This window comes from Argopecten irradians, chromosome 3 (genome assembly GCF_041381155.1).
Source record: "Argopecten irradians isolate NY chromosome 3, Ai_NY, whole genome shotgun sequence".
In the NCBI taxonomy this organism is placed as follows: Eukaryota; Metazoa; Mollusca; class Bivalvia; order Pectinida; family Pectinidae; genus Argopecten; species Argopecten irradians.
Genome location: NC_091136.1, coordinates 57381549 through 57404504, shown reverse-complemented (window position 1 = coordinate 57404504; position 22956 = coordinate 57381549). Strand labels below are relative to the sequence as shown.

At 35.0% G+C, this 22956-nt stretch overlaps 2 protein-coding genes across 2 annotated transcripts; one reads left to right on the top strand and one right to left on the bottom strand.

Moving 5' to 3' along the window:
* Nucleotides 1-3351: 3351 nt before the first annotated feature.
* LOC138319194 (uncharacterized) lies at nucleotides 3352-12228 on the top strand. The gene is made up of 2 exons (XM_069262169.1): nucleotides 3352-4018; nucleotides 11876-12228. Exons 1-2 carry the CDS (start codon nucleotides 3427-3429, stop codon nucleotides 12064-12066), a joined length of 783 nt encoding a protein of 260 aa, XP_069118270.1. The 5' UTR covers nucleotides 3352-3426; the 3' UTR covers nucleotides 12067-12228.
* A 7113-nt stretch (nucleotides 12229-19341) lies between these two features.
* LOC138320098 (uncharacterized) lies at nucleotides 19342-21275 on the bottom strand. The gene has a single exon (XM_069263172.1). It carries the CDS (start codon nucleotides 20839-20841, stop codon nucleotides 19342-19344), a length of 1500 nt encoding a protein of 499 aa, XP_069119273.1. The 5' UTR covers nucleotides 20842-21275.
* Nucleotides 21276-22956: the final 1681 nt, after the last annotated feature.

Below are 22956 nucleotides of genomic sequence, written 5' to 3'. Positions count from 1 at the left end.
GCTTAACATGTAAATCCATCCTCAATAAATAAAGTTTATTATTATTATTATTATTATTATAGGACTAAACCGAAATCAAAATGAGCGATAACGATAACCGAAGTTATCCGACATTGTAACGTCGTTGCCGATAACGTAATGTGACTACCGTAACTACGTAACGTTTGTCCGAACTCTTCCGAGAACGGTTCATGAACTTTCCGACTTCCGTTCGGCAATAATCGTAACTTCTATGGCGAGTATTGACTTTCAACAACTGCTGTACCAAAGTTTTTTTCTTTAAAATTTACTTTTTTATTCAGGTTTTTAATCAATACATGTACAATATACAATGTATGAAAATGCTTGCACTCATCTTTCATACATTTGCAGCCACTTAAAGATATTCATTTTTTATATTCTTTCAAAAAGTATTTTACATGGTAATCAAATACATTACTAACACACATAAACACACATATATATATATCTACTATTTATTCCTCACAGGTTGCATATTGCGTTTAGTTTATATTAGCATATATTAGTTTAAAGTTATTGAAGATTATGTATTTTATTATGATTTCAAAGTGTGAAAACTATAATACATACAATTATTACAAATAATTTAAATAAAATACCAAATACAAGCATTTATAATTAAGTAAATTTGATGTTACCAATATAATGTATTGACTTTATGGAAAGAAAGAGGTTGGTAGAAAGAGAAAAGGAAGACAGAAAAAGAGAGAGAGAGCAGCTGGTAGAAGAGAGACAGTAGATTAGTTAAGTGTGTTTATTTGAAGTGCGATGGCAGAGCTATGAATACTTGCAAATATAAGTTTTTTTTCTAATAGTATTTCAAAATATATATGGCTTTGCGAAGGGCTATCAGCTGTATCACAGGATTTAAGGGAGATAATTCTTCTGGAAAATATAATCCAGGGTATCTCAAATGACACTAGATAAGTCAAATTTGTTTGCTCAACATGAGATTTTGCATGTCTACATACAATGTATGCATAAATTGCCAATGTAATTATAATAATGATGAAACACTTTTTTTTTAAAATTAACTATAGCTGAATCAGTTTGTCCCATTTCTTCCATTCAATTTCAAACTTCTTTATAGTATTTGCATCTCTACCATTAGGTATGTATTTCTGTATCTTGTAGTTATCTTTTATTATGTTAATTAGAGAGTAAATATTCAGTGAACTATGTAAACATCTCATTCTATAGATGTATTGTTTGATAATGATAATAATTTCATTATCAACTCTATTACTTGGCAAACTATTCTGATGAACGAATCCAAAAAGAAATGTTCTTTTATTAATCGAGAGTGGAATATACAGTGCCGTTAATAACGTTTCGAGACTGTCTAGAAGTTTTTGAGTTTCTTGACAATCCCAAAAAATGAGGGTTATAGTTTCTGGTTCAGAGTTACACAAAATGCATAAAGGGGAGGTAACTACTCCAATTTTGTATAAAAATGAGTTTGTAGTAAGAATATGATGAACCACTCTATACTGGAACCACTGAAATTTTGTGTTTTTTGTTACATGGAAAGGAATTTTATAAATGTTGCTCCAAGTTGTTTTATCGATAGTCTCAAAGATATCATTCCACTTTCTGGTACCTGATGGTGTCACATCTGATCTTATTACAATATTATAGAAGATTTTCGACCCTTTTTCATGTTTAAGAATAAAATGAAGATTTAGTGGTATATATGGGTAGGAAATCTTACAGACAGATGTATCATATGCTGAAATATAGTGTTTCACTGCAGATATAAGGCCTTGGTATTGTAAGAAATTAGTATTTACCTCATATTTATGAATAAAATCTTCAAAGGAATAGAATTCACATGCGCCTTCTTTTATTATATCATTCAAAATGCAAACATTTTTCTGGTAAAATGCCTTATAGAAAACAGCTTTTTCACCAATCTTTATTTTACTATTGTACCAAATTGGGACTTTAAGTATATTTTTTTTAATAAATTTATCGTGGTATTTAGCAATCAGATCATACCAAGAGTTAAAGACATCTATCCAGAATCTATTTGTACACTTATTGATGCATACTTTTATATATTCCAAACCACAATTGGCAAGACGGTCTTCATCTACATAAGTTTTTACTATATGTTGCCACTTCTCATTAGTTTTGAAAAAGCCTTCTTATCCATGTCAGCTTCAGAGAATTTATAAAGGCAGTAATATTAACCATTTTCAAACCACCATTACAGTAACTTTGAATAATTACCTCCCTTTTAATTTTGTCTGGTTTTCCGTTCCACAGAAAATCATATATCAAAGAGTTTAGTTTCTTAACAAATTTGTGGTCTGGGTTTGGAAGAGATATAAATAGATGATTAAATTGAGATATAAGTAACGATTTTATGATATGAATTTTACCAATAGGTGTTGAAGACCTCCTTTTCCAAATCTTAATTAGTGATTTGAGTTTTATTAGTTTTTTGTCATAATTAAGTCTAGGAATCTCATGAAGATTTACACTAAATTCTATTCCTAATAGTGTGAATTTCTCCTTCCCCACTGTAAATTTAGCTCCGGTAAATAATAGTCTTGACTTTACTTTTTGCTCTCAATCCAAACTACCTGAGTTTTTTCTACATTCATCTTTAATCCAGAAATTATTGCGAATTCTTTCAGTTCACGAACTGATTCCTTAAGTGACCTCTAATTTCCATCTAGTATAAGTGATGTATCATCAGCGTATTGTGATAATAAAATAGGACAGTTTTCAATATTCATACCCTTTATATTTTCATTATTTCTTAATTTTGTGGCTAGTACTTCTGCACAGAGAATAAATAGGTATGGTGCCAATGGGTCCCCATGTCTACAGCCCCTCTTAATGTCAAAAAATGAAGATAAGTTACCCCCTGATTTATTGTAGAGTGTACATTTTTGTGTAAAGTTTTAAACCAATGAATAATACTTTTGCTAAAACCAAAGAGAACAAGAGGTTTTTTTTCAATAAATAGCCAAGAAACTGAATCAAACGCTTTTTCAAAATCAATCATCAGTAGCATACCCGGTATATCATTTTCTTCAGAATATTGCATATCATATATCAATCTTGTATTCAGTTGCTGTACCAAAGTTATTAAGAAATCGTTATAAATATTGTTTGATATAACTTAATTTCAACTACATCTACAATATCGGGGTCGAGTCTAATCTGATTTTTTGTTGATAGATACGTATAGTGTGGCTTTAAATCTCAAAGCCTCTGTATTTTCTCAACCATGTTGCGTGCACGGCGAACAAATCTACCGTGACCTGCTAAGTAAAAGTGATGCAATATAATATGACGTCATAAACAATTAAACAATTGGTCAACATGTTACGTCATCATGGTTTCTAACGACGACACGGCAGTACAACCTCTCCCAATCGTCAGACCAGGAATATGGGTACAATAACTAGCAGTGAGCGACTCCCGATATCTCTATTCAACCCAAATCAATCGTCGTTTCCTTGCTTTGATAGGAAAGATCCGTCATTTAAACTATTAGGGGAGCAGACTGATAACGTAAAAAGCTCAGCAGATATCGGTGACACAGATGGCTTCCTCCGAAACCCGTGTGGAAAAGATGCTGACAGAGATTATTTAGCCCACCACATACACGATTCCACGGATGTCGCAACATTACCACCAAACCGCTTCCCCGTCCCAGCGGACGTGGAACTTCCCTCGGAGTACCCGTTCTGGCTGGCAAACTTTATAAACAGGAAAGAAGGGATGCGACTAAAGTTGGAAGTGTTGTCTATGTCCATGCCACAGGAATATATGTCTAAGATCGCTGAGGCCACTTATCTTTTGAAAACACTCCACTACCTCTCGTTTATTTACCTGCATGAAATGAACGCGCCACGCCCCCGATTTATCCTGTCTGAGGTCCACAAAGGAAAGCGGGAACGATGCGTCCGAGTCCATCGGCGGCGTCGCCTCTACCCCAGAATCGTCATTATGAAGAAGTCAGAATCATTCAATATCGTAGGTAAGTCTAACTTTAATTTTCCATATGTGAACTTGTATGGTCTATAACTTTCACTCGTTTTGTTATAGTGAAAACTGTTTAAAGTGTTATACACATTTTTCTCCGTCTGTATAAGGTTTAAACTTTTAATTATTTTATCATTTTTTTATAAAGTTGCAGCACTGGAAGTATTTTGAAATTAAGACTTCAAAAAAATTATCGTGTATATGAGAAAAATAAGTTCGAAAGATGCAGAATCATTTCGAACTCTTCCAAACATCTTCGCGACAATCTCGAAGTAACACGAGAGTTGTGAAACCAAGAACAAATGTCAACGGTAGAAAATGTGGTCGACCTCAGCAGACTGGATCAACAAAGAAGAAATGCTCGCACACTACAATATTTGATACACACAATATTTCAAATTCACACTCTGTGGGCATATACATGTACCAACACGATTTGCTCAAATTAACCAGAAGGAAAACGCAAAAAAAACGCATGTGCCTGTGTAGGTCGTTTCGACGGTAGTCACATGATATACGTTTCGGAATTCTGACAAAACTCGAAAGTAGTGAACATTGCGGTAATTGATGGCGCTTTATTCAAAACCAGCAATATATAATTTCTAGATTTCGGCTCCCTTATAGGCCGACATATACTTTTAGGGAGCTAAATCATCAAGTTACATGTCCATGTTCAAATATCAAATATTTAAACGACAACTTGTTATAGTGAGATTCGCATGAATTATAACTCTAAGGATTTAATGCGATAATTATTTGGTCAATATAGATATTACAATGAAAACGGAGGCGCATTATGATAAAAAATAAGACTAATTAACTTATAGAAAAAGACAAAAGGACAAAAAATACTTCCTGAAATTCACGAAAACTGATCGAAAATGTATATATTGATAATGAATTTAAAAATGCGTAACAGCCAGAGTTAGATTATGAGCCAATTTACATTGGTTAGTGCGGGAGTTGTCGCTCTTGGTACATTACTATAAAAGTACTTCGACATCTAACATCATGTGTCACCTAAAGGAGAAAAAAATAACATTAATTACTTTAAATGGACCTAACATTGACCAACCTCCTTTTTATGACGAAATATTTGACATCATAGACGACTTTGGAAATGACAAATATGTAATATGTGGAGACTTTAACATGATATTTGATCCTAAATTAGATTGTGATAACTATAAAAACATAAACAACCCAAATGCAAGAAAGAAAGTTTTGGAATATATAGACACTTTTGGACTAATAGACACATTTAGAGAAAAGAACCCTGAGACTAAAATATATACTTGGCGTAGAAAAAATCCACACAAACAGGCCAGATTAGATTATATACTGATTTCAGATGGTCTTTTACCAAGTTTGACTTCTTCAATAATTGAACCAGGTTACCATTCAGATCATTCTTTCTCAAAAATCAACTTGTCTTTTATTAACTTTAAACGTGGAAAAGGTTTATGAAAATTTGATAATTCTCTTTTATTCGATAATGAATTTTTAAACCTTATTAAATCTACAATAGAAGATATCAAATCTCAATATGCAGTACCCGTATATAATATTAATAATGTAAAAGCCATATCGTCAGATCTTATAGTTTTTACAATAAATGACCAACTCTTTTTAGAAACGCTAATGATGGAAATTCGGGGCAAAACTATATCCTACTTAAGTTATATAAAAAAACATCTATTGAAAGGGAAAAAATCTAATTAATGAAATTAGGGCTTTGAAAAAACAGGGCCAAATAATACATTAGTAAACAAGTTGGAAGATAAAAAGAAGGAATTAGAAGAAATAAGAAAGCAAAAAATAAATGGTAGCATAATAAGATCTAAAGCGAAATGGATAAGGGAAGGGGAAAAACCAACTAAATATTTCTGCAACTTAGAGTCTCGCAACTACACTAGTAAAATTATTCCTTACATAACTAAAGAAGATGGAACGGTAATCTCGGATCAAAAAGAAATTTTCGATGAATCTGAAATTACTATAATAACTTATATAAAGAAAATACCACACTAAGTAATGTCAATCTTGAACAACTTCTAGAATTTATACTGTTCCTAAATTATCAGAGCAAGAATCTTTAAATATTGAAGGACCCCTTACAATAAATGAATTAAACAACACACTGCTAAAAATGAAAAATGATAAAAGTCCTGGCTCTGACGGTTTTGCAGTGGAATTTTTGAAAATATTTTGGAAGCAATTGGGACCATTTGTTTTAAGATCACTTTATTATAGTTTTAGCACATCAGAACTTTCAATAACTCAAAAACAAGGGATAATTACATGCATTCCAAAAGGCAATAAACCCGCGATAAATTAAGTAATTGGAGGCCGATAACGCTTTTAAATAATATATATAAATTAGCATCAGGCGCAATAGCAGAACGATTCAAAAAGGTAAACAGTAAATTAATTAGCAATAACCAAACTAGATTTATCCCTGGAAGATATATTGGCGAAAACACACGGTTAATATATGATGTTATGCAATATACAGAGGAAAATAATATACCGGGGCTTTTACTTTTAATAGACTTTGAAAAAGCTTTCGACTCTGTATCCTGGAACTTTATTGGTAAAACTCTAAAATACTTTAATTTTGGTCCTACAATAATCAAGTGGATAAAACTCTTTAGAAATGATATACAGCCAGCAGTAAATATTGGGGGAAATCTGTCCAACTTTTTCCATATAGAGCGAGGCTGTCGTCAAGGTGACCCCGTCTCTTCATATATTTTTATTTCATAAGCAGAAATTTTATCCATACTACTAAGAAATAATGAAAATATTAAAGGCATACTATTACATGAAGATGGAATTCTATTATCTATGCTAATATATATGGTTTAAAAATGAATTTCTCCAAGACCCAGGTAATTTGGATTGGCAGAATGAAGTACAGTAATAATACATTTAATTCTAATCTTAACTTAAAATGGGGAACCACGCGCTTTATCTATTGGGTATTGAATATGATGTAGATCTAAGCAGAATAATCCAACTGAATTTCGACAAAAAAACTTGCAAAACTAAAATCACTAATTTCAATTTGGAACAAAAGAATTCTTACGCCAATTGGCAAAATAGCTGTAATGAAAACCTTACTAATATCCCAATTCAACCACTTATTTATATCGCTTCCAAATCCTGATAACTTGTATATAAAACAAATTAATTGTCTGTCTGTGCTATGATTTTTTTTATGGAATGGTAAACAGGATCAAATTAAAAGAAATGTAATTATTAAAAAATATGAGGAAGGGGGGCTTAAAATGATTCATCTAAAATCTTTTATAACTGCTCTAAAAGTATCTTGGATAAGAAGATTTTATTGTAAAGAAGGAAACTGGGATATTATTCTAAGATCTCTATTTGACAAACAAAAATTAGCGAATACTGGAATTGAACACTTAAAAAGCAATCTAAAAATTGCAAAAATTTATTTTGGAGAGATGTTCTAGAGGCTTGGTGTACGACTTTAAGTTCAAGTAATATTTACAAAACAGATATTTTAGAAAACCCTATTTGGTTTAATAGTGAAATCAGAATAAATCATAAAGTTATTTTTAAGAAGTTATGGTATGAAAAGGGTGTTCTATTTATCTATAACATTTTGAAAACAGACAAATCCATATATAGTCTAGAAGAATTTCGTGAAACGTATAATATTCAGACCAATTTTCTAGAATATCAGGGTATAAAAAATGCCATTAATCATGTCATCTGAAACATTTAAGTTGTAAAAAAGGTGTTCAAAATATATAATGTTTTAATTGAAAATGAAGTTATACCTACTGCTCAAAATAAATGGAATCAAAATTTTGAAATTGATCGGGATGGATGGGGAAATATTTATAAACAACCTTTTAATGATACTACTAGCTCTAAGCTTCAATGGTTACAATTCCGAATAAATCACAGAATACTAACTACAAAAACATTTCTTTTAAGGATTGGTAAATCAAACAACAATCTATGTACATTTTGTAAAACGCATCCAGAAACGATTACTCATATATTTTGGGACTGTGAGAATGTATCAAATTTGATTGAACAATTACGAATTTCTATAATTACTAATAATTTAAGTCTTAGATTTGAAAAAACAGGATTTTATCTTCGGCAAATAAGATAGTACAAATACTAATTTCCATATTGAAAATTTGATACTGCTCCTAGTAAAACAAAACATTTACAACTGCAAATGTCTAGAAAAAGAACTCAATTTAAACAGTCTAAAAAATCATATTAAATTTGTACTAAAAGCTCACAGGATTATAATATCCAATAGTAATTTAAAGCGGAAACCACAAGCACTTGCAGAATTACAAAATTGGTTAAATGTATAAACAGTAATATTTTAAAAATTATTGGTGTATATTTTTTTTTAGAAAAATGTGTCACCTAAATCGATACATACATGTAGCTGTACAAATAAGAAACACTGATTAACCATGCAAGTTCTTTTATTCCATATCGACGGATATTTCCAAATATTATGACGCACCCTGTGTGTGACACAGGGCGCTTTGCCTGGGGCACGTACTTAATACACTTGTATGTGCCGATACCATATATACAATCACAGGGACTTGTAACGTAAGTTGTGAGAAAGTCTGCTGTGTATACATGTGTACTATATACTATATAAAAGGACAAGGGAACCAACGGCTCGCTTGGAAGAGGTACACCTGCCTCTACAAAAATAGCCCGAATTCCGTCAAACATTGATAAATATGTACATATTTAATACCAATATATTCTTAAATAAATTTTCGACATGGAAAACACAACTTCAAACACGAAATAATATATTAACATACCTTTATTTCACTATATTTCCATTCTACTTTCAGTTTCCCGTTTGATCTATGTTAAACCAGATGGGCAATATCACGCTATGAACTCCAATCTGGTCAAGCGTATGAATAGTTAACGTTTCCGCCGCGTCACGGACAGTGTATACAATATATACTTACGCCTATACATAACGGTCAAATAATTTAAAACGTGGTTTTAAAGTTGTGTGGTCTATGAAATCTAATAGTATTATCATGTTTACAAAGTAGCATGTATTAAAAAATATCATTGCATAATTTTCATTTGTTCGCTTGTTTCAAACCGTTTTGTGTTGAACTATATTCAGAAGCTGATGATATGGCTGTTCCGTTTATTAAACTTGGTGACGTCAACACTAGCGCAAGCGGGAAAATTCAAAGGATATACATGTATAGTGTTGAATTTTAATAATCGTAATGGAAATATAAGTAATAAACTGTTACCAGATTGGACATACAGTTGATATGAAGCCCATCCGTCCGAAAGATAAATATTCATGGCGCCCTAACGGGCGCCATTCTATTTATCTTCCTTCCGGATGGGCTTCATATCAACTGTATGTCCAATCTGGTAACAGTTTATTGCTTAAATGAACGTGGAAAATGCAGTCAGATATCACCGATGTCGTTTTGCCTGTCCAGTAAAATCTAGATCAAAAGCACTCATATTCCCTTGTAACAGATTTTGTATGCATTCATTTCACTTTCTGGTGATATTTTTCCATTGCAAATACAAATAGGCTATCTCTGATTACTCTTTCATTAATCCAATCCAACAGCTAAGCGAGGAATCACACTTTTTTTATCCAGCACTCGACTCTTGTTCGTATAATCCGCCATATTGTAATTGATGATGGATACCTTTTTGGTGTACTCGCCCTTACCCGATACTACACTGAAATTCTGTACTCAGACTCTGTATAAATTAAGTTTCATGGTTTAGGTTCTTAGAAGAACCTTTATTTGCGATATATATATCATTAATTGAAGAATCTTACTTAAATGGAGACTCTAATGTTGTACTTGACCGTTACCACATTGATATTGTAGCGTTTAGTGTACAGACACCGGGTATATGGTGTTTCCAGTCCGGGTCCGGGTATGGGGTACATAATATCCACACAAACGTGTTTAACCTAGATTTCAGTGGACAGGCAAAACGACATCGGTGATATCTGACTGCATTTTCCACGTTCATAGTGAAATAAAGGTATGTTAATATATTATTTCGTGTTTGAAGTTGTGTTTTCCATGTCGAAAATTTATTTAAGAATATAATGGTATTAAATATGTACATATTTATCAATGTTTGACGGAATACGGGCGACTTTTGTAGAGGCAGGTGTACCTCTTTCAAGCGAGCCGTTGGTTCCCTTGTCCTTTTATATAGTATATAGTACACATGTATACACAGCAGACTTTCTCACAACCTACGTTACAAGTCCCTGTGTATACAATGTTGGTTCGAATAGATATGCAGGCTTCTAAAAGATGCTAATGGCTAGTTCGAGTCTGTTTGTTTAATTTAAAAAATGTCTGTTGTATCGCGCGCAGAATCGGTCAGCTGTCACGTGTCTAAGTGACCAGTGTGACGTCAAAGAGGCACAGATAAAGGGTGTTAGTAAATCGTATAATACATAACTAAAATACTATTATATATTCTTAATTAAAACTATGAATACAAGCATGTGACTATCCAGGACGTACACTCTGGAAATGAAATATATTATTATACAATGTATAAATACATTGTAACTATACTAAGATAAAGTTTATCCAATATTAATAAATATAATATTGACGTCATAAAAATGACTCTGCTACATGTACAACGGCTTGTTAATTTTTACTAGCAAACAACGTGCGTGCTTAGAACTATGAAACAAAACTTGCAGAGTTATCACGCGGTACAATCAATATTTATTGTGGATAATTTTAGAACCGCAATTCAACTTGTACTTTATATGTTACATGCATGATGCACAGGATGATGTCCTAATAAGGTGATAATAAGAGACATTGTGATAGCAATTGTAATTGTTATAGTCACAGCGTGGTCAGAGGGGCGACTAGCCAACTGTTTCTAAGACAGGTTAAACATCCATGTTATTCGAATCCAAGACACGCATACATCCAGCTGTCCTCCTACCAACTCTCGTTGCGTCTATTACAGGAAAAAATGCATTCATCTGTCTAAACCATCTGTCTTCCTACCAACTCTGTTTCTCTGTTACAGGAAAAGCATGCATGCATCTGTCTTACCAACTCTCTTTCTCTATTACAGGAAAAGCATGCATGCATCTGTTTTCCTACCAACTCTCTTTCTGTGTTACAGGAAAAGCATGCATTCATCTGTTTTCCTACCAACTCTCTTTCTGTGTTACAGGAAAAGCATGCATTCATCTGTCCTACCAACTCTCTTTCTGTGTTACAGGAATAGCATGCATGCATCTGTTTTCCTACCAACTCTCTTTCTCTATGACAGGAAAAGCATGCATGCATTTGTTTTCCTACCAACTCTCTTTCTCTATTACAGGAAAAGCATGCATGCATCTGTCTCACCCATCTGTCATACATACAACTCACTTTCTCTGTTATAGGAAAAGCATGCCTGCATCTGTTTTCCTACCAACTCTGTTTCTCTGTTACAGGAAAAGCATGCATGCATCTGTCTTACCAACTCTCTTTCTCTATTACAGGAAAAACATGCATGCATCTGTTTTCCTACCAACTCTCTTTCTGTGTTACAGGAAAAGCATGCATTCATCTGTCCTACCAACTCTCTTTCTGTGTTACAGGAATAGCATGCCTGCATCTGTTTTCCTACCAACTCTGTTTCTCTGTTACAGGAAAAGCATGCATGCATCTGTCTTACCAACTCTCTTTCTCTATTACAGGAAAAGCATGCATGCATCTGTTTTCCTACCAACTCTCTTTCTGAGTTACAGACAAAGCATGCATCCATCTGTCCCACCAACTTTCTTTCTCTGTTACAGGAAAAGGTTTCATGTTGAGGTTGCTTCCCGTACCGGAAATAGCAGACCTTGACCAATTCTGTGCTGACCAGAACAATGGGGAGTTACCGATATCTTTAGGGACATATACCCGTATGCTGGATAGCGAGCCTACTGTATCCATAGAATGGAGCGTGCGCCTTTGGGCGTGGGAGAATAACATCCAACCATAACCAAGTCACGAGTACATCACCTTTTCAACGAGTGCTTGACAAAGAAAATTTGGAATGACCTAGATTGATAGTGTGAACCAATCTGTCCACGGGAGCGGTGTTATTGAGTCACTATGCTAATAAAATATCCTCTTGTAGAAAACAAGAATGTGTATGTTACTACAGTTATATTTGGCAACCTTTTTTGTCCTGTGTTTATCGAACCAAAGACGCATCACATCTGCCCTTAGCAGAATGCATTAATTTTGTACGAAACTAGCGTAATCTGACCTGCATAGATCTGTGTACGGTGGTTAGGAAAATACCTTGTATCGATGATGGTAGAGCGAAGTAACGTGATATAAAATACATATCCGCATTAGGTTACCATGGTAGTAGAATCTCGTTTTTTGTTTTGACGATATGTATATAGTGTTATTGTTCTTTGATCCTACTGTTATCAGCAACAAGAGTGCGACCCAGACAACACTCACACAAAATGTAAATAAAACATGTGAAAGTTGGCGTTGAAGACACTACAGAAAGTAATGAGAAATCGACATGAACTATTAACTAAAAAAATAGACCAATCAGAATCCCAGATTTAGTAAGAAAACAAAGAAAAAATAATTATAGTGAATTAAGATCATGTGTTTCTGTTTGGTATCTGAAGTCTAGATCAAGGTGAACTACACAGATTATACATCATACATTTTGGAGCTGTGCACAAGCTATTTGTTTTTCTGTTATAAGTTTAGCTGCGAATGCTTCTATGTAGTATATAAAGCAGATTACCTCACTTGTTTAATTACCTCGGTCTAGTGAGCATCACTATTATTCCGCGCTGCATGTTTACGATAAAAAGAAGAAGAAAAAAACCCAAGACAATGATCGATTTGTGCACAGTTTCCAGACACTAGTATGAATTATTTTACGGTCTGCTGAGAGACGTGTTATTATGTGCCTCAGATCGATGTCTGCATCCAACAGTATAAAGAACTGCCATAATGTGCACCGTTGCTACCAGCAACCGGGTAATTATTGATCCGTCGACAAAAAGTACACATGGGCGAACTTCTAGCGTTCTTGTTTTAACAGACAAAAAGTACACATGGGGCGAACTTCTAACGTTCTTGTATCAACATGAACGCTAATATGTAATAAAGTTATATAACACTACAATACATTATAACACAATTAATTTTATTAAAGTGTCACATGTCAATTTACATAAAACAACAAAGTACTGTACAAAATATTCAAATTTAAAATTGACACCCAGCCTATAACATAAAGGCTTACGAGACACTGACAGACAGACAGACAGACAGACATTCTTTATTTCCTCCTTCTAGGAGATTCTGTGTCATTTTACATAATAATGGTAACATAATATAAGAGTGAGAAACTATAACATACAATATTATAATATACAATGTATTTTCCAAATGCATCTCATATTAAGCCTATCCATTATTTAACTAGAATAATTCACATAATTAAACAATATATGTTTATCATTGATAGAATACATATATAAATAATAATAATATACAAATACACGTTACTTCTTTGTTTACACAAATTACAACACTTGTATAAAGTATTATAATATAGTTTCCAAATGCATCTCATATTCAGCTAATTCATTATTTAACTATAATAATTCACTTATTTAAACAATAGTTGTTTAACATTGATAGACTATGTATATAAATAAAAATAAATACATGTTACTTGTTATTTTATACAAATTACAAGTAATACAATATAAACAATATGATAATTTTAAGATGTTAAATTTATAATTATTTATTAATAAGTAATTTCTCCATCTCGCATAGCATTTCTTAAGTATTACTCGCCACATTTATCATCGATCATAACCTCCCATTGTTCGTCTGGCAAGTATAAATTTGAACGATCACCAAGTAAAAATCTGCATTGATTTTCAATATTCATGTTTGAAAAGATTATGTAAAATGTTGTATCTATCGCATTCACAACACCATCCAGAAGTTTGTCACGACTCAAATATAGAGATGGACATTCTAGTATAAAATGTAATATAATATCACTACTTGTTTTACTACAAAGTTTACATTGTAACATATCATTCTCACATGATAGGGAGTACTTAAATAAATCTACTATATCCCACACTTGGTGTCGAGATATATGCTTTGTACTTAGTTGTAAAATAGGATTTGTACCTGGATTACTGTGAATAGCGGAGTACCTCTCAAGCTCTTCACGATTATTAAGATTTTCTTTCCATCTTATGTAATAAAAAGCATACAAAAATCTGTTTATGAAACGCTTCCAGCACATTGCTGGTGGCACAAAGACATTTAGAATATAGTCATTTATAAAGGATTGTATATTAAATTTAACCATTATATTGTATATATATGTATAAATCCTGTTTGAGTACAAATATTACATACATCGTCATACAAAAATGACATAGTCGAGTAATAAAAAGTGTTTTCCATATAGATTTAGCTTTACCTAAGCACGATTTATTCCAAAATAATAACTTCCGTCTTTCTACTTCGCCCCATATATCAAACGATCCTAAACTTTGGACTGTTACAGCTGATGAGGACGTTTTTGGGAGACCAATACAACGTCTACAGGCATACTTTTGTGTTCGTTCTAATTCAGCAACCGCACTTTTGGTATACAAATTCCAGAGTTCACAACCATACAACATACTGGAGTAAACAACACTTTTAACAATATTAAATCCTGAAATGGGGTTTAGCCCATTTGGATGAATACCAATTGTTAGAAGTGAATTTAAAATAGTCCTCCCTTTAACACATGCATCTGTAATATCGCTGCTTGATTGCAGATTACTGGTGAACAGTATCCCTGCTTATGTTTTTTGAGATGATACTGGAATCCTATCTGTGCCAATTTTACACTGTACATTATTAGTATCCGTCTTTCCACGTCGACGACTTGACTAAAATATTACCACAGAACTATTTTCAGAGTTATAGTTTAGTCGCCAACGGGTAGAATATGAAGAAGCCCTTTGAAAGCTGATAGTACTAACGTATCGTCAGCTAACAACACACATGGGATGTGTGATTCTGTTATAATAAGGCCAAGACCTCGATTATCTAAATCCTTTGCGAGTCCATCAATCATGACAAGGAAGCACCATGCTGAGAGGACTCGGCCTTGACCTACTCACTGCTCAACATTGTAGGGCATGCTTTTCTTGCCATCAAAGAGGACAGACGCCTTTACATCAGTAAACGAATCATAAACCCCAGTTTATATATTTTATACATTAATCCTTTAACCCATACTGTATTGAACGCCTTCTTATTATCAAGAAAAGTCACATAGACCTTTGATTTCTTTTCAATATAAAAAGCAATGGATTCTGTAACAATGAAAGCTGCTGTAATGCTTCCACAATGTTCTCTAAACCCTTGCTGTAATGGATGTGGGAAATCTATATAAGTACATTTTTTTGTTACTCTAGAGTATAAAATCTTTTTCTAAAATCTTCTGCAATACCGGTGTTAATGTAATATCCCGCCACCTTTAAATAATGTTATTAATACCATATTCAAAATGGTCTGGGTACTTCTCATGTTCCACTAAGTTGTTAAATATGTTAACAGTAATATCGATCATAGTAATACTAGCAAACTTTATATGTTCTAATACCAATCCGTCATGACCCCCTGCTTTTCCACAATTCATATTAGATATGGCACGTTTTACTTCCGGTTTAGATATCGGCTTATCACATATGTCATCATAATTGTTAAAGCTTTCTAAATACATGTCGAACACAGCCTTTTGAATATTATCTTTAAATTCGTCGTCAAAGTGGGGTTGATTTACTGGACATGCAAGCTTGCTAAAATGTCCACGCCATGCTTCTCTAAGCGCTTCCGGGTCACGCGTTATTGTACCGTTTACTAGCAGCTCATTAGGATGCAGATTTTTTCCTATGGACCTTTTCCGCCGAACGGCTTGATAGAAAGTACCGAAATCTATCTCTGTCAACGATTCCAACTCCGCAAACTGTTTGCGTTCATATTCTTCGCGCGCTTTATGTAATTCCCGCCTGAATTGTCTTTTTGCACTCTTGTAGTTTGAATAAGAATCAAACTGAGAGCCTCTAGGTCGACCTTCACTCAGCCATATCAGCCTTAATGACCTCATGTTTGTGTGAAAGGCTCGAACTTCACGAGAGTTCCAGTACGGTTTCAGGAAGTGAGGAGGAATGAGACTTCCAGGTCCACCAAGGCCTTATGGTAAGTTTTAGTTATTGTCTTAGTTTCATTAACCTGATTTTTTTATAGGCAGAGTTAATTTTGCTGCGGTATGAAATAACTTTGATATTTGTTCAATGTCATTTAATTTTATCGACGAACTTCTGATTAATTTATCCAGTGACTGTTTATAATTAGTAATGTGAATCTCGGTAACTTTTTTCCAATTCACAGAATAATCGTTTGTCGCCATTTGACCCTTAAATAGTCGTACGTAAACTGTTAGTTGTATAGGTCTATAATCAGACACGTTAAGAAAGTGGTCATCGCATATACGTCACATGTCAATAAGGTCGACTTTAGACGAATGTATCAAGACATGATCAATCATTGACATTCTTTCACCATTACCAGATAAATAAGTGTAGTTCGACCCCGAACACCAATCTTGCGAATTAGAAGATATAAGATACCGATCTTGCATAAATTGTTGAATAATTTTTCCTCTCTCATTGGCATCTGCAATATCCCCCCCCCCCCCCCCAAAAAAAAAAAAAAAAAAAAAAATTGTGCGTCAAAATCCTCAATTACAATTATATTTCGATTTTCTACATATTTGTCATACATATCACATAAACATTGTATGGTATCTCTATAATTACAAAGAGGTAAATTGGTGGATGGCATCAATACACCAATAACATAATAAGATAAATTACTAACTTTAACATGTAGACCAATAACTCTGTCATTACCATCCTGTAAAAGAAGAGTCACTTTCAGGTTTTTACGCCATAAAATGCTACTCCTCCAAAACCACGCCCCTTCCTATTTTCAGGTTCTGTATCCAACCTGTCATCACATCTACCAAAATATTTGAATTGTGTGTCAATACTATTAAAAACGAAAACATAATGAGACTGCAAGTGAATCATATCAGGCATGTAGCCAGTTTACTCTGCTTTGTAATCATAAAACTGATATCTGTGATTTTAAGTGAATCATATAAGTAAGGTGTGCCAAACATTACACCGCGAATATTCCAGCTTTGTAGCCTCATATAACGAAAACATAATGGGACTTTAAGTGAATCATATAAGTAAGGTGTGCCAAACATTACACCGCGAATATTCCAGCTTTGTAGCCTCATATAACGAAACCATAATGAGACTTTAAGTGAATCATATAAGTAAGGTGTGCCAAACATTACACCGCGAATATTCCAGCTTTGTAGCCTCATATAACGAAAACATAATGGGACTTTAAGTGAATCATATAAGTAAGGTGTGCCAAACATTACACCGCGAATATTCCAGCTTTGTAGCCTCATATAACGAAAACATAATGGGACTTTAAGTGAATCATATAAGTAAGGTGTGAACATGAACTGCAATATAAATAAGTAAGGTGTGCCAAACATTACACCGCGAATATTCCAGCTTTGTAGCCTCATATAACGAAAACATAATGGGACTTTAAGTGAATCATATAAGTAAGGTGTGCCAAACATTACACCGCGAATATTCCAGCTTTGTAGCCTCATATAACGAAAACATAATGGGACTTTAAGTGAATCATATAAGTAAGGTGTGCCAAACATTACACCGCGAATATTCCAGCTTTGTAGCCTCATATAACGAAAACATAATGGGACTTTAAGTGAATCATATAAGTAAGGTGTGCCAAACATTACACCGCGAATATCCCAGCTTTGTAGCCTCATATAACGAAAACATAATGGGACTTTAAGTGAATCATATAAGTAAGGTGTGCCAAACATTACACCGCGAATATCCCAGCTTTGTAGCCTCATATAACGAAAACATAATGGGACTTTAAGACTTATTAGATCAGTTTAGTATAGCCATGACGTGATTTATGAGGATCGCCAACCAATGTGCTGACGCTAGTTCTGTTTATCTACAATTATTTGGGGTAAATAAAAAGAATGATGATCATGATACTAGTAATCTACACTATCTGATTTTATTGAAATATTAATATAGATACATTTTAAGTTACATAATGGTAATACTGATTTAAAATACTATTAACACCAATTAAATTTGGCGTTTGCGACCTAAGCAAGTAATATTACTAAGGTGGTCTTAATTAAAGGAATGATTTTATACAGATATTTTAAATAACGCGCGTTGGCGCGTCATGTTGAAAATCTTCACACAAAAATGCAGTTTACACACCAGTAAACAACAAAAATATTAAAAATAATTCCTTATATTTACTTTTCGACCGACCATTTCATTTAAATTAATTGTTCAAATAAAATAAAGCTATGTTTTTTCAATGTTATACATGTACGATTGTTGAAACAGGCGACCGATTGATGGAATCCCGGAACAGATGGCTTTCATAAAGTATTGTTTACAATTTGGATTAATATCGTTGAAATAGCTATACGAACAAGCGGTGCAATATGTGCGCTGTACCCATACGGGAGTCAGATTTCCGTGAGGTATGCGAGAACAACAAAGAACCTCCTTTACAAAATAATGTTACTTTCTGATATAAGGTCATGTAATATGTTACATTATAGATATAGTGATCTGAGTAGTTCTATGATGAAGTGATTAACTTGTGTGAGTTCCTGGTTCGGGCTTCAAGACGTAGTTACTCATCAAATTACAAAGTAATTATTATCCTAATTGCACACGCACTGATCTCAGTAGGAGCGGACAGGTCACATTGAAACCAACTACTACAAGTGTCATTAGATCTATATTACTGTATAAATACAACTCCAATGTACTTTCAAAATGGCAAACTTTAAAGAGTGTACTAAAGTTTTGATATTCGATCAGTTTCGATATTTCGATATTTTTTGTATCGACCATATCAACAAAATGCCCAGTGTACTGTATACTTGGTATTCTTCATACATTGACTCACATCTCACTAACTGGTCACTGCTGGACGGTAACAAACAACATAGCTTGTGATATAGATCTACTTTGGTGTTAAGTCATAAATTCAATGTTTGTTATTTAAATATCCAAATAAAAAATCATTTTAATGCAGTTCTTAATTAACTTCCTCAATGCATAAACTCGAACCATTTACACGGGCTCCCGCCATGTCTACACGTGCCCTCCGCGTGGTTTATCTTGCCCTTGTAGTACCGACTAGAGCTATGGACTTCGAACTGGACATCTGTTCTCAGTTTGCAGCTGTCGAATGACACCATGCCGTCATTAGGATCTTTTAGGTTGCCGAAAAACTGTAAGCCCGATAATGCAAAGCTGTCGAAAACGGCATGTAGCTGTAAATGACCTTCACCGATACTGCTTGTTCCACAGAGCAATCCGGATATATACCTCCTTCCGATGGTTAGCATGTCCGTGAATCGAACTCCAGTAGGTGATACGTAATCTGTTAGAAGTGTTCTGTAGACTTCATATAGAGCGCTTTCTTTCGGTTTACAATACCCATTCCATCGTAAAATACCTCGAACTGGGTTGTTAGGAAGAATATCATTTCTGCAAATACGTGAAGCAGTATTAGTTGCAACGCTTCCTTTCCATGGCGTTTGCGAAGAGAACCAGCGACTTGTTGTCGGATCAAAAAAACACTTTTTACGATGCAGCGCGGCTGCGATTACAAGGCCGCCCATAGAATGTGAAAATAACACTGTGTTGCGTATAGTTCCATTGACAGCAGCAGCATCACACAGAAACTGCTGGACACTGTCCTCGTCCCAACCATAAGACTTACTGTTGTAATGGACAAATTTGTGAGACATACAATTGTAAGTATAGCTTTTAACTTTACCCCAATATCCTGGCAGGTCTTGAAGGACGGTATTCACAGAAGGAGTCTGGCCAGTCCCGTGTACAAAAACGCACGTTACCCGAGAGGAAGCGGGTTTCGGTGGTTCGTCATCCTTGCTGTAGTCAAGGTCGATTATGGCAACTTTTGAACACGGACCATTCATTTCATGGGTTTCTGCAATACTTATGCCATTCTTAAACGTTTTTGTCCAACTAGAAACTGTAGCATGGCTATTCTGGTACGAAACATACCGTATTTTGTCGTCAGAAGTACATATGTCAATGGTATCGTGGTTAAGTTCGGTGGACCACACTTCCCCAGGACAGTCATCCGACTCCGATCCAGCTAGCCAATGATCCTCTCTCACAATTACATAAAATACGCCATACCACTGCGATACAGTTATGGTTTCCAAACATTGGTTCAAAGAAGAAAAGTTGTTTACATTGAAAACACCAACAGTAGCTCTATCATCAGCAACAATAAATTCTTGTTGGAAATCGAGACCGAAACTTGGTGAAATAACATCTGTTTGCTTAAAATTAAGATGAGATGAGTCCGGATTCCATTCGACCTCCAGGTAGACCTTTTTAGTACCAAGATTTTGTTTTGCGACTGTTGCCGTTTCCAAAGATATACTGAATGGACTGCGAAATATTTGTTCGGGGCCTGTGTCAGTTTTTAGTCCAAAATAAAGTCCCAACACAAGCGCGAGAATACAAGCAACTATAGTCACGATTACACAACCTACGATTATTCTATTCATACTGTTAATACCGAGGTATTACAGCATAAATACCGAGGTATTACAGCATAAATACCGAGGTATTACAGCATAAATACCGAGTTCTGCAGGTTGGTCCCTCTGGAATGGAAACACGGTGTGAATTACATTGCGATTGGACGTTTTAAGGCTTAAATTAGTGATATTTTGGTTGCCTATATATATCACGTCTTAGCATGACAATGTCAAAAAGGAAGGATTCGATGTCTTTGCTTTTGTCGAATTCGGTCAAACAGTGGTTCCTTGTTTCTGCTGCAGACACTAGTAAACATATTGGGATGAATATTTGATGACAGAGATATGTTTCGAACCCTGTCCACTTAATTCCTGAAATGAACATTTTTCGCATATTTTGTCAAAATTGACTGACCACACAGCAATTTACGAGCGATATTAATAGGTAATGTTAGTCCTGTTGCATGAACACTTACAAAATGTAGTTATGTTCAAGTACACCTAAGAAGCGATATACAGACATGGGAAATACCACTAACTTTAACAGGGCCTAGTGACAGTAATACTAATATAAGGAGAACACAATATGCTAAGATAGACATTGGAAAGTGTTTTACCTGATTTGGGGACGAGGTAAAATATCCCTTTCTCTCATATCTTCCTGTGTTAGACTACAGAAAGGAATATTCCACACGGAACCACAAAAAGTTTTACAGTATTTTGTAATCCCGAGGGTAAAATAGTCATTACTTCATATTCGTATATGTATTTTTCTCTTATACTTAAACGTTTTTTTATTAAAATTCCACAATGATGATATCCCGCCTTTTTGAAATAAAAAAGAGTCCGGCGAGTACAAGCCAATTCTCTATACATGAAAAATGCGTGATATTTCCAACATAAATCCCATTATTTGCGTCCTTTGTAGTAACACAGCACAGTTTTTAGAAATAACGTTGAAATTTTACTGAGAAAATAGTAAGTTTGTTGACGAAGTGATGTCAAGAGGTTGTATTGCATGGGTAGCCATGCGATACGGCCACGGACAACACGAGTGTTATTGCATGGGTAGCCATGTGATACAGCCACGGACAACACGAGTGTTATTGCATGAGTAGCCATGTGATACAGCCCCAGACAACACGAGTGTTATTGCATGGGTAGCCATGTGATACAGCCCCAGACAACACGAGTGTTGTTGCATGAGTAGCCATGTGATACAGCCCCAGACAACACGAGTGTTATTGCATGAGTAGCCATGTGATACAGCCCCGGACAACACGAGTGTTATTGCATGGGTAGCCATGTGATACAGCCCCAGACAACACGAGTGTTGTTGCATGAGTATCCATGTGATACAGCCCCGGGCGACACGGGTGTTATTGCATGAGTAGCCATATGATACAGCCCCAGACAACACGAGTGTTATTGCATGAGTAGCCATGTGATACAGCCCCGGGCGACATGAGTGTTGTTGCATGGGTAGCCATGTGAGACAGCCCCAGACAACACGAGTGTTGTTGCATGGGTAGCCATGTGAGACAGCCCCGGACAACACGAGTGTTGTTGCATGGGTAGCCATGTGAGACAGCCCCTGGCGACACGGGTATTATTGCATGGGTAGCCATGTGATACAGCTCCGGACAACACGATTGTTGTTGCATGGGTAGCCATGTGATACAGCCCCGGGCGACACGAGTGTTATTGCATGGGTAGCCATGTGATACAGCCCCAGACAACACGAGTGTTATTGCATGAGTAGCCATGTGATACAGCCCCAGACAACACGAGTGTTATTGCATGAGTAGCCATGTGATACAGCCACGGACAACACGAGTGTTATTGCATGAGTAGCCATGCGATACAGCCCCAGACAACACGAGTGTTATTGCATGAGTAGCCATGTGATACAGCCCCGGACAACACGAGTGTTATTGCATGAGTAGCCATGTGATACAGCCCCAGACAACACGAGTGTTATTGCATGGGTAGCCATGTGATACAGCCCCAGACAACACGAGTGTTGTTGCATGAGTCCATGTGATACAGCCCCAGACAACACGAGTGTTATTGCATGAGTAGCCATGTGATACAGCCCCGGACAACACGAGTGTTATTGCATGGGTAGCCATGTGATACAGC

Excerpts from the sequence above, each read along its gene's own strand:
- LOC138319194 (XM_069262169.1), top strand. The coding sequence starts at position 3,427 with ATGGGTACAATAACTAGCAGTGAGCGACTCCCGATATCTCTATTCAAC. Across the intron at positions 4,019-11,875 it reads AGAATCATTCAATATCGTAG|GAAAAGGTTTCATGTTGAGG; the intron begins GTAAGTCTAACT and ends TCTCTGTTACAG.
- LOC138320098 (XM_069263172.1), bottom strand. The coding sequence starts at position 20,841 with ATGAATAGAATAATCGTAGGTTGTGTAATCGTGACTATAGTTGCTTGT.